The 13,884-nt window shown below is 40.1% G+C and overlaps 1 protein-coding gene across 1 annotated transcript in view; it reads right to left on the bottom strand.

Annotated features, from left to right (window-relative positions):
* Mei1 (meiotic double-stranded break formation protein 1) overlaps positions 1-13,884 on the bottom strand; it is a 77,741-nt gene that overhangs the window by 37,830 nt on the left and 26,027 nt on the right. The window contains exons 10-11 of the mRNA XM_047550958.1: positions 12,982-13,081; positions 12,727-12,861 (exon numbers count right to left, since the gene is read on the bottom strand). Of these exons, the coding sequence (XP_047406914.1) occupies positions 12,727-12,861; positions 12,982-13,081 (235 nt within the window). The remainder of the gene's footprint in view (positions 1-12,726; positions 12,862-12,981; positions 13,082-13,884) is intronic.

The following is a 13,884-nucleotide window of genomic DNA, read 5'->3' as shown; positions in this document are numbered from 1 at the left end:
AGTGTTTTATTACCCCTAGAGTGACAGTTTCTAAAAGGCAGTAATACCCTTCAAAAAAAGATTCTCTCCAGATGCTGTCTGCAGACCCTTGAAGGTTAAATTCCTAAGCTCTCAAACTGACACTTTCACTGATTAATAGAACTATCCCCAAAATCTTGAGTGCCCAAGAAAAACTGATATGCTCACTAGACCACCCCCCAAAATAACCTATATAAACCCAGTCCCTTTCTTTGTTTGGTGGCTCATTTTCCACAAGGAAAGTGGGTCCACTGGCACCATTTTATTCCTGCATCCCCTGTACTGGTGTGAACTTTGTTCCTGAATAAACGGCTGAGATGATTCGTGAGGTCTGCATCCTTCCCAGTCTTTTTGTGCTAACAGGACGAATGAGTTCCCCATTCTGTGAGATTATAAGCAAAGACTAGAAAACCACTTTAGGAAATTCAATCATCATGAGTATGGGGTAAATGTGGATGAGTAACACTTAGGATCTATTTGAGCCCTCATATTTTATAGACTCAAAAGGAGGCAAAAGTCATTGACTAGTCTAATTATAAGTGCAAAGAGGCCACTTTACTTAAACAGAGCTAGATGCATTACAAATTGATGCTAAATAAAGAAGTTATTCAATCCCCAACACTGCAAAAAATAAAAAGAGGTTAGCTGGGTGCAGGGGTACACGTCTATAATCCCAGATACTCAGGAGGCTGAGGCATGAGAATCTTGAGTTGGGAGGCCACCCTTGGCAACTTGGCAAGACTCTGTCTCAAAATTTAAAAAAAAAATTTAATAAAAAAAGTCACATAAATTGGTGGCTATTTGATTGGATTATTGGTTGCCTAGGGCTACTATAATAAATTATTACAAACTGGGTGGATTCAAACAATAGAAGTTTATTCTCTTACAGATCTGGAGGCTAGAAATCTAAAATCGAGCTGTCAGCAGGGTCATGCTCCCTCTAAAAGGTCCTAGGAACAATCCTCTTATTAGCTTCTGGTGGTTGTCAGAAATACTTGGCATTCCTTGGCTTATAGCTGAATGGTTCTAATTTCTGCCTCTGCCTTCATATGAAGCTCTTCCCTCTGTGTATGTCTGTGTCACTGTATGTCCAAATCCCCCTATCCTTATAAAGCACTAGTCATGGCATATAGAGCCCCTGCTGTGTAGCCTTAACTCAATAATATCTACAAAAGGCCGTATTTTCAAATAAGGCATATTCACAGCTTCTGGACAGACATGATATTGGGGAGATGCTAGTCAATTCAATAAAGTAACTAAAATAATAAAGTAAAAATAATAAAATAAGGAAAACCTGCTACACCTCATCCCTGGGTCCTTTTTGTTTCTATTTTAACATTTTTATTAATGCATTATTGCTATACATAATAGTGGGGAAGGGCTGGGGATATAGCTCAGTTGGTAGAGTGCTTGTCTTGCAAGCACAGGCCCTGAGTTCAATCCCCAGTACTGAAAAAAAAAAAAAAAAAATCACCTAATAGTGGTGTTCATTGTGACATATTCATAAAGGTATGTATGCTCATTCTCAATCCCCAATACTTCCCTTTCCCTTTCCTCCTCCCTCTCCCTGATCTCTGTCCTCTTCTCTATTGGTCTTTTTATTTATTAACATTTTTTAAAATTGGTGCGTTATAGTTATACATAAATGTGGAATTCATTGTGATATATTCACACATGCCCAGAGCATAATTTGGCCAATTCCGAGATCCTCAATCTCCTCACCATCCATCTGCGATGCACATTATGATTTCTTTTCTTTCTTTCTTTCTTCCTTCCTTTTTTTGTTTTTTTTCTTTCTTTCCTTTTCTTTCTCTCTTTCTCATACTGAAGACTGAACCCAGGATGCTTTACCACTGAGCTACATCCTCACCCCTTTTTATTTTTTGTTTTGAGACACGGTCTCTCTAGGCTTCTTAGGGCCTAAATTGCCCAGGCTAGCCTCAAACCTTCAATATTCCTGCCTCAGCCTTCTGAGTCACTGGGATTGTTATAGACATGTGTGACCACACCCAGCTTGAGATTCTCTTTTTCAATATTTGTTAAGACTCCATGATCACAGAGCAGACTTATTATCAGTGGGCTCCCACAAAGTTTTAGATTCAATGAAATATTTTGGAACTACACACTTTATTGTAAGTTTGATGGAAGAAATGTTGCATTTTTTTGAGCTACTATAGTTCCGTAAGACAGGCTTTAGTCCCACCTCAGCAGGTTAGTTCTTGATATTTCAACCCTGGCTTTCTAAGAAACTGGACCTTTATCTTCAGCAGTTTTTACCTCTCTTAATCTTCTGACACTGAGATATTTGACAGAAGTATTTCATCTGTAAGTAGATTCATAAGGTTTGGTTTGTCAGCAAACCTTACTACAATGAAGTATCCAGATGGGTGAAGGCTGATTGCATTATACCTATTCTTGGTGTTCCTTAAATGGTTCTAGAGTGTTTGCTGATCTCTGTCAGGCACATGGTGTTGCTATTAAGCTGGTTCTTACTGGTGCTGGCAATCAGTTTCCTCTGAGGGGCCAAAGCACATGCACAGAACTGTCGGGGTTTCGGCCGGACCCCTGGCCCTAGGTGGAGCCTGGCCAAGATGGCGCCTGGCAAGCTGCCAGTGAGGTTGAAAAACTGCTATTCTGCACGTATACAACTAACTTCACCTTGAGGAAGTCTCAGTAATTGGTCAAGGCCTCTGCATGATTCTTGCGTGATTCTTAGGTGCTTCAAGTTATACCCATATACGTCTATCTTTTCCCCACATATCGTGAATATTCTAATTAGTTGATATAACCTATATAAGTGACAATAACTTCCCAGAAAGGGAAGAAAAATAAAAAAGAAGAAAAAGCTGTTAATAGGGAAGTTTGCCATCCATCACGTCTCCGGGTCGTTCTTGCTGGCGGGAGCGACAAGTGGTGCTGAACCCCGGGAATCTTACGTGCCGCGGAGAGGTGAGTGAGGTGAGCAACGGATCGGTGAAAGTGTGCACCCAGATCTGTCAGTGGACAGGGAGGTTTCCTAGAGACGATAATATTGTGATTGTGATAAAGTTCCTAGGAACGAGAGGTGAAAGTTTCCTCAAAAAATGGGGAACGAGGTTGCTAGATGTAGAATGGAAGGTCCCTTGAAAGAAATTCTTAAAGCTAACGGCACTTCCTTAAAGACAAACTGCTTGGGCATTTTTAAAGCAGGTAGAGGAGATTTCACCTTGGTTTCTGGAAGAAGGATTGTTAATTATCCCACAGTGGGAACACCCGGGGGAAGATTTAAAGCGCTGTCCGGTAACGCTCCCAGGGACGTTAGCAGTTTGGTCATTAGTCAGAACTTGTTTGCGTTCCCCTCGGGAGGCTTTACAAAAGGCAGTTGCGCAGGGAGAGGAAGTGTTAGAAAAGGTAAAAGAAGAGTCACAAAAGGGCTCTGTTAGCGCTCAGTCAGATTCTGATGAGAGCGAAGAGGGACTCTCAGAGATGGAGTTAAATAAAATTAGTAAAGAAACAAAGTGTTCTCAAGCTGGTTCAATTAGTCAACAGGCATTAAGGGAATTGGAGGGCATAGGGCAGCAGCTAGAAGACAAAAAAAAGGCGTTACAAAAAAAAAGAGTTACTCAAAAGAGTTGAGCTTACAAAAATATGCAGTGGCGCAGTGAAAAAAAAAAAAAAAAAAAAAAAAAAAAAAAAAAAAAAAAAAGGGAGAAAGTACAAATAAAACCACAAACAGAGCACAAAGAGAAAAATCAGTTTAGGGGAGGGTCCCCCTAGGCAGAGAGCTCAGCAGCTCCATTCCTTAAAAGTAGTAAAAAATAATGTTTTCTGATTTTCTGCATTCAAACCTAACCTGATTTCTCAACCAGGCAAAAAAGGGGTTAAAAAGTCCTGGGTGATCCTCCCTCCCCCTGCCACATTGAAATGTAACTACAGCGTCTCAAGGAGAAAAGGGGGGTAACCTAAAGATAAGAAGAAAAGAAGAAAAAAAAAAAAAAAAAAAAAGTGTCCGTTTTAACTCCTGGGCCGCTACAAAAAACTAACTTATTCTTCAGGATTCTTGTTTTGTTTTTTCTTTAATGCTGTATTTTTGAGCTCATAATTTTGATCCTACATACCTAGGTTAATGATTTTATTTTTGATCAGTTCTATTTTTTATTCAACTGAAGTTTTTTAAACAGCTGTTTCATTGCAATGAACATTTACCTATAAATTACAAGGCCTTTGATTTTGTGTTATTTGTATGTCGTACTGTCTGGTGTTATGTCTTATCTGCATCAAAACTGAGAGCTCTTAAAATTAAAATTTAAAAATGGATCCAAATACTTTTATTCACATGATTTAAAAAGGTTCAATTTAAATTGGGTAAACTAATAAAAGTAAAATATTTTTAAAAATAACTTGCAAGTTTCCAGGTGGTCAAACTAATGAAATGTTAATGTTAAACAATGTCTAATATCAATTGCTTCTAGGACTTTTCTTCAACAGGAAAGAGGCAGCAGATCCTGTTCAGGACACTTGTCTGATATCTTGGTTTTTATAAAATAAATAAATTGGAGTTAACATGTATGGGATTACTCAAATGTGTTTGTAGAGACGTCTGGTTAATTTACAAAGTTAAAATGCTAATTGTTAAATAACATCAAGTACTTTTAACTCCTCAAATTCCATGGGGTATCATACTTAAACATTATTGGTGTTTTCATAGGATGGTAAATAAAAGGGTTTAAAATTGCTTTGTGTCATCACTAAACTAAAAACAAGGTTATTAGAAGTTATGTCCTAACAAGTGGAATTCTATATATAAAGGGTCCCAAAAGTTTCAACTGTGTTTCAATTAAGGGTACTATAAACAACAAAATATTTAATCTTATTAAAATAGGGTGATTTATCTAAATTCAGAAATTTCATAAGAGTTGTTTCAAAATGTGAACAAAAAGGTGTCAACAGATAAAAATAAATAAATAAATAAATAAAAGGTTCTGGGTATAAAAATATATTTAGTAAAAGGTAAAAGAAAATGTTTCTGGATAAAAAGTCTGTGTGTAACAAAGGGCAAGTTTCAACAAGTCTGTGTGTAACTAAGTTGGTTGTGTGTATGTAAAACAGCTAAAGCTATTTAAGGTTTTTCCTAAGGTAAAATACTAATGTTCTGATATAAGCCAAAGTTCAATCTATAGGGTAAAATGACATGGTAAAATGACAAGGATTTCTTAGAAACACTAATTTACTCTTAACTTTGTGTCTCTTAAGTTTTATTCTTTAGAACAATTGTCTTAAAAATAGGGGTTTATACAATTATGGTTAAACAACTGTTAAAGATTGTACTACGTTATAAAGTCTAAATTTTTCTTTAAAAACTAAAATTGGTAAGAACCAATTCCTCACTAAAATTAAAATAACTCTAACCACAGATGTACCTTATAACCCACAAAAACAAGGTATTGTTGAACATACACATCTCACCCTCAAAAATGTTCTTTATAAACAAAAAGGGGGAATAGAGGAGACCTTCAGGTCCCCTAAAGATAAACTTTCTCTTTGTCTCTTTGTTTGGGGTTTTTTAACTCTGGGTAATAAGGGTAACTCGGTGCTTTACTGGAGCTGTGGCTCAGTTTGTGTGTTTCCATGGAATAAACTAACTTACTACCTCTTTTTAGTCTCTTAGGAGGAACAGTTCAACTATGTAACAAAACAACTGCTTCTTTCAATTGTACTTTAGATTTGTGCTAAAATGCTTCTAGGTTCCTGCTGGCAGACTTAATGTGTGTTCCTACCTTCCTACCAGTCCCAGTCTCTCTTACAGATGCAAAATTGCCAGTGTTACTATCAAGAAACAGGAGAGAATTTGACATCACAGCGGCTATGGTCACTGCAATAGTGGTTTCTGCAACAGCAGCACTAGCAACTGCCATACCTACAGCAACAGCAGTCAATCACTTGGCCGAAAATATAGCTGCAGCCTTACAGACTAAAGAGACCCTAAACCAACATCTAACAGCAGGCATACTCCTTATGAACCAGCGAGTGGACTTACTTCAAGAACAAATGGACATTTTGCAGGAACTGTTAAGCGTAGGATGCATTTATCACCTAAGGGGACTGTGTGTTACACCTGTAGCTTACCATAACTTCAGCTATGCAGCAAACTTGTCTAGAATCTTGTCTGCTCAGCTACAAACAAACTGGTCTTACGAATTTGATAATCTTACTGCTATTCTTAGATCTCAAATTGTTAGCCTTAATGCTACTAGAGTTGATGTAGCTCCAATGTCTGAAGTGTTAAATTGGTTATCCTCCTCTTTCAGTTTTATTAAGCAATGGGCTGGTATGGGAGCATTATGCATGCTTATGATCATTGCTGTTATCTTCCTCTCACGCACTATCATGCGTGTGCACCAGAGTCAAGCGAGAGATCGTATCATCTTCCATCAGGCCATGGCTGCCCTAGAGGCCGGCAGCTCCCCACAAGTGTGGCTCGCGAGGCTGGACCATTGACCAGACGGGTAAGGTAGTAGGTAATGCCGTACCAACCTAAGACAGGAGCTGTAGCATGCTCTACAGTTATCCGATGACGGGTAAGGACGGTAGTTGACCACTCCGCCTAAGACAGGCTTGGTCCCGAGCTTTTCTTTTAAAAGAAAAAAGGGGGAACTGTCGGGGTTTCGGCCGGACCCCTGGCCCTAGGTGGAGCCTGGCCAAGATGGCGCCTGGCAAGCTGCCAGTGAGGTTGAAAAACTGCTATTCTGCACGTATACAACTAACTTCACCTTGAGGAAGTCTCAGTAATTGGTCAAGGCCTCTGCATGATTCTTGCGTGATTCTTAGGTGCTTCAAGTTATACCCATATACGTCTATCTTTTCCCCACATATCGTGAATATTCTAATTAGTTGATATAACCTATATAAGTGACAATAACTTCCCAGAAAGGGAAGAAAAATAAAAAAGAAGAAAAAGCTGTTAATAGGGAAGTTTGCCATCCATCACGTCTCCGGGTCGTTCTTGCTGGCGGGAGCGACACAGAACATCCTGTCTAACAGACTGACTTGGGTCATTTTTCTGTGGGTCCACAGGAATCGGGTAGATGGGGTTGTTTTGAGTGTTGGTTCTAACAATGGCCATTACTTTCTGCTTTTCTTAGTCAATAACCAAGGTTTGACTCTGAAGGTAATGTCTGAGTCAATAGGTGTTTAGAGTCTGGAGAAAAAGTCACGTGAATAAATCTGTGAACTGGGAAGTCAAAATCATTCAGGACTTTGTGCTTCTGGCAAGAGATGGATGACTGTTCATCATGGTAATGATGGGTTCCTCCTGCCCAGTCTCAGACACAGCAAGGCATTGCCAATTGGGATTGCTATACAAGGCCAACATGACCCAACTCTTGTCTGAGCCTGTTCATGTCCCCATGAGTATGTGTAAAATGCATGTTTCATTTCTGAGGGCTGATACTGTCTTTTAGGAGATTTTTTTTTTCCAGTCCTAGAGAATGAACCACTGAGCTATACCCACATCTTTTTTTATTTTTTATTTTGAGACAGGGTCTTGGTAAGTTGCTGAGGCTGACCTCGGACTTGTGATCCTCCTGCCCCAAGTGACTGGGATTACATGCATGCCCCACTACACTGGACTCTTTGGGGAGATTTCAAATGGAATTTCAGGGTCTAGATTCAAGAATGTTATTTGCTGAAAAGCAGTACTCCTAGTGTTTGAATCCTGAGTCATGGAGCGCCTGGAAAATGCACTCTTCCTCTAATCTATCATCTGTGATCCCTCTCTGAGTCCTTTCTGAACACTAAGAGTGATCTGTTGAGTCTTCTAATAGGTTAAGATTAGTGTCTCGGTCAACTGTATATAGTTTAGGCTTGACTATCCCTTTCCTTCTTCATTTCTGGAAGCTCTAAATCTCAATCAATCTCTCTCTCTCTCTCCCTCCCTCTTTCTCTCTCTCTCTCTCTTTTGAAGACAGGGTCTCACTGGCTGATCTTGAATTCCTGGGCTCAATTGCTCCCCCTGCTTCAGCCTCCTCAGTAGATGGAATTATAAGTGCATGCCAATGAGCCTAGCTTGGAAGCTCTTAGTTCCTATCCTATAATGGTTCCATTATACTTAAACCCTGGTTCCATTATACTTAAATATTTTTCAGCAGTTTTAACCCCTCATTCTTCCTTTTACTTGTGTTTCCCAGAGATCCCCTGAACCACAATACCTCAGAGAAACCACCTCAGTAAACATTCTGGGAAGTTAAAGTCAAAAATAAAGTCATCCTGTCTGGGCACAAAGGTGCACACCTAGAATCCCAGCTGCTCTAGAGGCCGAGGCAGGAGGATATCAAGTTTGAGGCCTGCCTTAGCAACTTAGTAAGACCCTGTCTCAAAATGAAAAATAAAAAGGTGTAGCTCAGTGATCCTGGGTTCAGTCTCCAGTATCTAAAAAAAAAAAAAAAAAAAAAAAAAAGTAAAATCACTCAAGGATTACAGCCCATCCTTCCCTATCTCTCTCCACAATTCTGCCTCAACCAGCTTTCCAGTTTCTTCCGGCACTAACCCCCTTCTTATAAGGTCCTGGCTGAACTGGTTTCTGTACCCTCAGTAATCCCTATCCTGCTTCTGCTAACCCGTCCTTCCACAAACCTACATCTCCCTCATCTCTCCTAGCACAGCTCACCTGAAAGGTGCCTCTGGTCCCCTTTGTACCCACCTCCTGAAAGAGTGCCAACTCTTCATGGGAACCTTTGACTGACTCTGTTCTCATTCTGCACCTTTGGTACCCAGCTGGCTTACACATTTCACATACCCTGGATTAACACCCCCGGATTTAGAGAGTCAAATCCAGGGGAGGACAAAGGGGGAAGGGAGACATACTGAAGTCATTGGAATATAAATGCTGTTTTTTCATTTCAATATTTAGAACCAAGGGGGAGTCAAATCACAAAGACTTAAATATTATAGACTATAAATAATAACAACCTTTACAAGGTAAAATGAAAAGTAGGGCTGACTGACCTTGAGAAGTAGAAAGGAGGGAGAAGAGGGGAATGGAAGTTGGGGTGTGCTAAAGAATGGAAGCCCAGAGACACTGCCTTAAGCTGAGGGAACAGGAAATACAAGCTTTTAGTACATTATTTAAAGACTTGACAACATAAAATATTAACTAGCAAAAATGCCAAGCCATAGAGAAGGCAAAAAAAAAAAAAAAAAAAAAAAAAAGCTACTTAACCTTGATCTTTGGTACTGGAAAGTCAACAAATAATATCTTAAAGTGACAAAGAAACAGTTTTATAAGTATATTGTTTAGATTTAGGGAGATAATAACCAGAACTAAACCAATGTGAGTTTAAATCAGTCTTTTTTAGGACTTCTTTAGTCTTCTTTAAGAGAGAATTAGAGAGCTATTCCTTTTCATTATAAACCTGAGGCAGAATAGACAAATAAAAAGAGACAAAAGGAAATGTTTGTCACTCCCCAAGTTAGTTTTCTTTCCCAGGCCTGTCACTCCTAAATTTCTGAGAAGTCTGCAAATCTTAGAGTTACCATAAATTTACTCACTTATGAAAATTACCTTGTGCACTGTTAATAATCCCATACAATAAATGCATTAAGTGAAGAGAAATACAATATTTTAAGAAACCTATAACTAAAGTACTTTCCAATATTGTCTACTGATCAGATAATGGAGACCCCCTCAGCCTAAGGATCCTGAGAATTGCCAGACCAACATAAAACATCTCATGATCACCAGACTGACATCACCCCCACATACTTTTCCCATGCCCAGCCCTCACCAAGTCTCCTTTAAACAAAACAGACCGAGAACCCCAAAAGCATCTCTCACTTTCAAGATGGCCTGAATTCTTCCTTGTATGTGTCTCTGCTTTTCTATATAAATCTATGTCTCTGACATACCCTTAAATTTGTTTCTGTGATGTCTGGCAAGAACCCCACTCATCCTGAGTTGAGGTCCCTCTCTCTGTGAACTTCTTAGGCCTTCTTGGGACAAACCCTCTGTACTTTTTTAATTTTTATTACTTAAATGTATTAGTTTGTTAGAAAAGTAAAAGAGAAAAACATGAAGACAAAATAAAAGTCAAGAAATCAATGTAACAAATAAATATAGGTATCCTTAGTTGCTTTTTGTCAAGATTTTACCATCTTTCTATGAAATAATTTCCCATCTTGGCCCTATAACCTCTTAATCTCACCATCCATTTTGACACCCTTATTCATATATTTATTACCTATTAGAAATGAGAGATCTAAAAATGGGAAAAAATGACAAAATCCTTGACATCGACAGGCTTATATTTTAGGAGGGGGAATATAAAACGAATGAGTAGGGCTGGGGTTGTGGCCTAGTGGCAGAATGCTTGCCTGGCATGCATGAGACCCTGGGTTCAATCCTCAGCACCACACAGAAATAAAATGAGGGTATTGTGTCCACCTACAACTTATAAAAATTGAAAAAAAAAATGAGTAAACAAGAACTCCCAAGTATTGGGTAGGTGCTAGAGCAGCCTGATAGGTCAGAGAGGGAAAGACATTCTAAATAAGGTTTGAAGAATAGGCAGAAGCCAGTCTCGTGAAGATTTAAGGGAAGAATATTTCAGGTACAGAGAACAATTAGTAGAAATGTCCTAGAGCAGAAATAAGTTTGATGTGTTCAAGAAACTGAAAGGCCACAGGAGTGAGCAAGAAGTGACTGAGTATTAACTGTGGAGCCAAGGACTCAAATCTAATTCTAAAAATTGAAAATTGAGTATTTTTCCTCTATCTCCTGGTGGCATAAGCAGATTGAATTTGAAGTTTCTGGAAAAAGGCATCAGGAGGTTGGGAATGTAGTCTGAAACCCAGGAAAATGCTGTAATGGGATTTGAGTAGTACCCAAAGGTGTCAGGTCCTAATCCCAAAACTTGTGAATGTTATTTTCTAGGCAAAGCTTTACAGATAGAATTAAGAATTTTTAGATGAGAAAATTATCCAGGTGGGCCCTAAACGTTGTCACAAGTATCCTCATAAAAGAGAGGCAGAGGGCAATCAGACACACACACAGAGGAGAAGGCAAGGTGATCACAATGCAGTAATGTGGCCACAAGCCAAGGAACCCTTGGAGCCATCAGCAGCATAAGAGGCAAGGAAGGACTCTCCCTCAGAGCCTCTAACGTGAGTGCAGCCTTACTGACACACTGATTTCAGCCTAGTTGTATTTATTTCGGACTTCTGGCCTCCAGAACCATGAGAGCATACATTTCTGTTGTGTTAAGGCCCCAGGTTTATGGTAATTTGTGATAACTGAAAACCAACACAGCCATGTTAGACCAGAACCATAGATCTGGGTATCATGAGCATAGAGCTAGTAGCTGAAGCTCTGTGAGTGAATAAGAGGAGTTGAGGAGAAGCAACAGCAAGAGAACCAGGGCTAGAGGGTGTTCAAGAGTTGCTAGCTTCTGGGGCTGGGGATATAGCTCAGTTGGTAGAGTATTTGCCTTTCAAGCACAAGGCCCTCAGTTCAATCTCCAGCACCACAAAAAAAAAAAGAGTTACCAGCTTCTAGACAAAGATGTTGGAGCCAACAGGTACAGTTACCTGTGCTAGTCCTTACCAAAATGAAAGTAAAGGGCTTTTTTTTTCTCAAGCAACAAAGAAAATACAGAAGGTGTGAGAATGTAACACTCTGAAAGTAAATGCCTTGGCAGCTCTATGAAAGCAGAATCCTGATCTGGCAGCAGGAAAACTAAAAAGTAATCTTATTTGCTCCAGGACCCTCTCAAAAGGCAGAGGAATCAGTAGCAGTAAGTACTAGGGAAGCGGGAATAAAGTCCAGACGACAACAAAAACTGGTTACTAATTTGTTTAAAAGCAAATGGACTCCAACTCCTTTCCTGAGACTACATAACAAAGCAGCTCATCTTCCCTAAACCCTGGCAGGAGACTAGAGATTTAGTCTCTGAATTGTTCAGATAGAAGGTACTTACTGAAAATGGGTAGATTAAATGAACCTCACACTGTGAATGCTGAGAGGCCCCGCTTAGCCCCCAGAACTCCCTGGCTGAACCCTCTAAGCAGGAGCCTGAAGAGTCTCCTCTGTAACCTGACCACTTTGAGGACAGACCTTAAGATCCTGACATCAGGATTCTCCCAAGTAAAAGTCCCAGCCAACTCTTCCTTAATGAAACCCATAGCTGAGAATCCCCACTCAAACACAGAACTTCCCCTGAGCTTTTTAGTGCTTCATCCTCAAGAGTAATAAGGTAGCCAAAGATCAGGAGACATCTGAGAAAAGCTTCCCAAGTGAAAGCAATACAAAAACCAAAAAAAGAAACATAAAGACTGAAGAAAAAATGAGTATTTCAATAAAATTCTCCCCAGAAAGATAAAAATTATGTCCATGAAATAAATGTGAAATATACTATAAAATAAACATGAATTTGAAAGAGCTCTTCCAAATTAAAAATATGAAGTCAAAAATAAAACACTCAATATAAGTGTTGAAAGAAAAAGTCAAGAAAATCTCACAGAAATTAATACTTAGTGGTAAAAAGATGAAAAACTGTCAGAAAACAATCGAAGATTCCCATCATCTAAATGACAGCTCCAAAAACAAGAGAACAAAACAAACACAGAAGAAAAAGATATGATTTAAAAAAAAAAAAAAACGCCCTTGGAAACTGCCTGGCCTTGACAGGCCCCTAGGTCCATGGCTGGTAGGAAGCTCAGCCTTGCAGGGTCTCTCACCTCAGGAAAGCAGAAGTGGCCTTCATGGCCTCAGCAGCCACCTCCAGCACAGGGCTACTCACTGCCTCTTGGAGGGCACGGCCGGCATCCCCACACAAGGCCGAGCTTGTGAACAGCCTGATCTCCTCCGGCTGCCTGGAGAATGGCAGATGAGAAGCAAATGGGTGAACTCCTACTGCTGTCCCCACCAGGAATAAGAGCTCTTTTCCTTCCCCAGTCTGGCCCCTATGGACGATGCTCTCCCACTTTGCTCACCGAGTCAAGATCTCAGCAAACAGTAGCAGGCCCTGCTTGTGCAGCTCTGTGTTGGTCAGCTTCAGGCTTCCCTGGAGGCTCCTCACCACTGCCTCAATCCCTAATTCAGGATGACATGACAGAGGTCAGGGATCAGCCCTTTGCAGTTCCTTCACCACCATGAGGTGACATGTTCAAGACAGCACCTACTGGCTGGAGGAACCCTGATAAGGTTGAGTGTCTGAGACCCGCTGTGAGATCTTCAAGAGCAGACTTTTATTTGATTCCTCTCTGTCTCCCCCACCTTAGTACAAGCCACAGCATGGGCCTTGGTGGTGAATCCCTGCTGACTGAGCTACATATTCTCTATTTGACATATTCCTGTTCCTCCTTGGAGAATCAGCTTGAACCTCTCCTCCTCCAGAAGGCCTTCCCTAACCCACTCAGGCAGAGCTGTAAACCTCCCTAAGCTCCCACAGTCCTTGAGCTTCCCTTTAGCAGAGCTCTAATGAGCTTGTGATGAAATTGCCTCTTCACGAATCTCTATTTCCTGGGGATAAGGACCATGTTATACGCCTTTCCCAATCTCCAGGTCCTAGCCTGGTGCCTGGCATAGACTAGGAAGACAGAGTATAAAATGAATGATTGAATGTGCCCACTCTAAAAATCCAGATGTGATGATAAAAAGTCCCAACAGGAGAGCATCATTAGTATGGAAGGGGGACAGTTTCAAGAAACTTTGAAAGGACAAATTAACAAAATTTAGGGACTAACTAGATGGACAGATATTGGGGGCATGTAAGGGACTAAATCCAAGACCAACTAACATTGTTTTTTAGAGTTGCCTTTCATATGCAACAGGAATTCATTTAGCAGCTAATTGGAGGGCCCTTCCCTTGCTGAAGAGTCTAAACATATTTCTGC

The sequence above is a fragment of the Sciurus carolinensis genome, chromosome 4 (genome assembly GCF_902686445.1).
Source record: "Sciurus carolinensis chromosome 4, mSciCar1.2, whole genome shotgun sequence".
NCBI classification, from domain to species: Eukaryota; Metazoa; Chordata; class Mammalia; order Rodentia; family Sciuridae; genus Sciurus; species Sciurus carolinensis.
The sequence above is the reverse complement of the archived record's forward strand: the minus strand, read 5'-3'. Positions and strand labels throughout refer to the sequence as shown.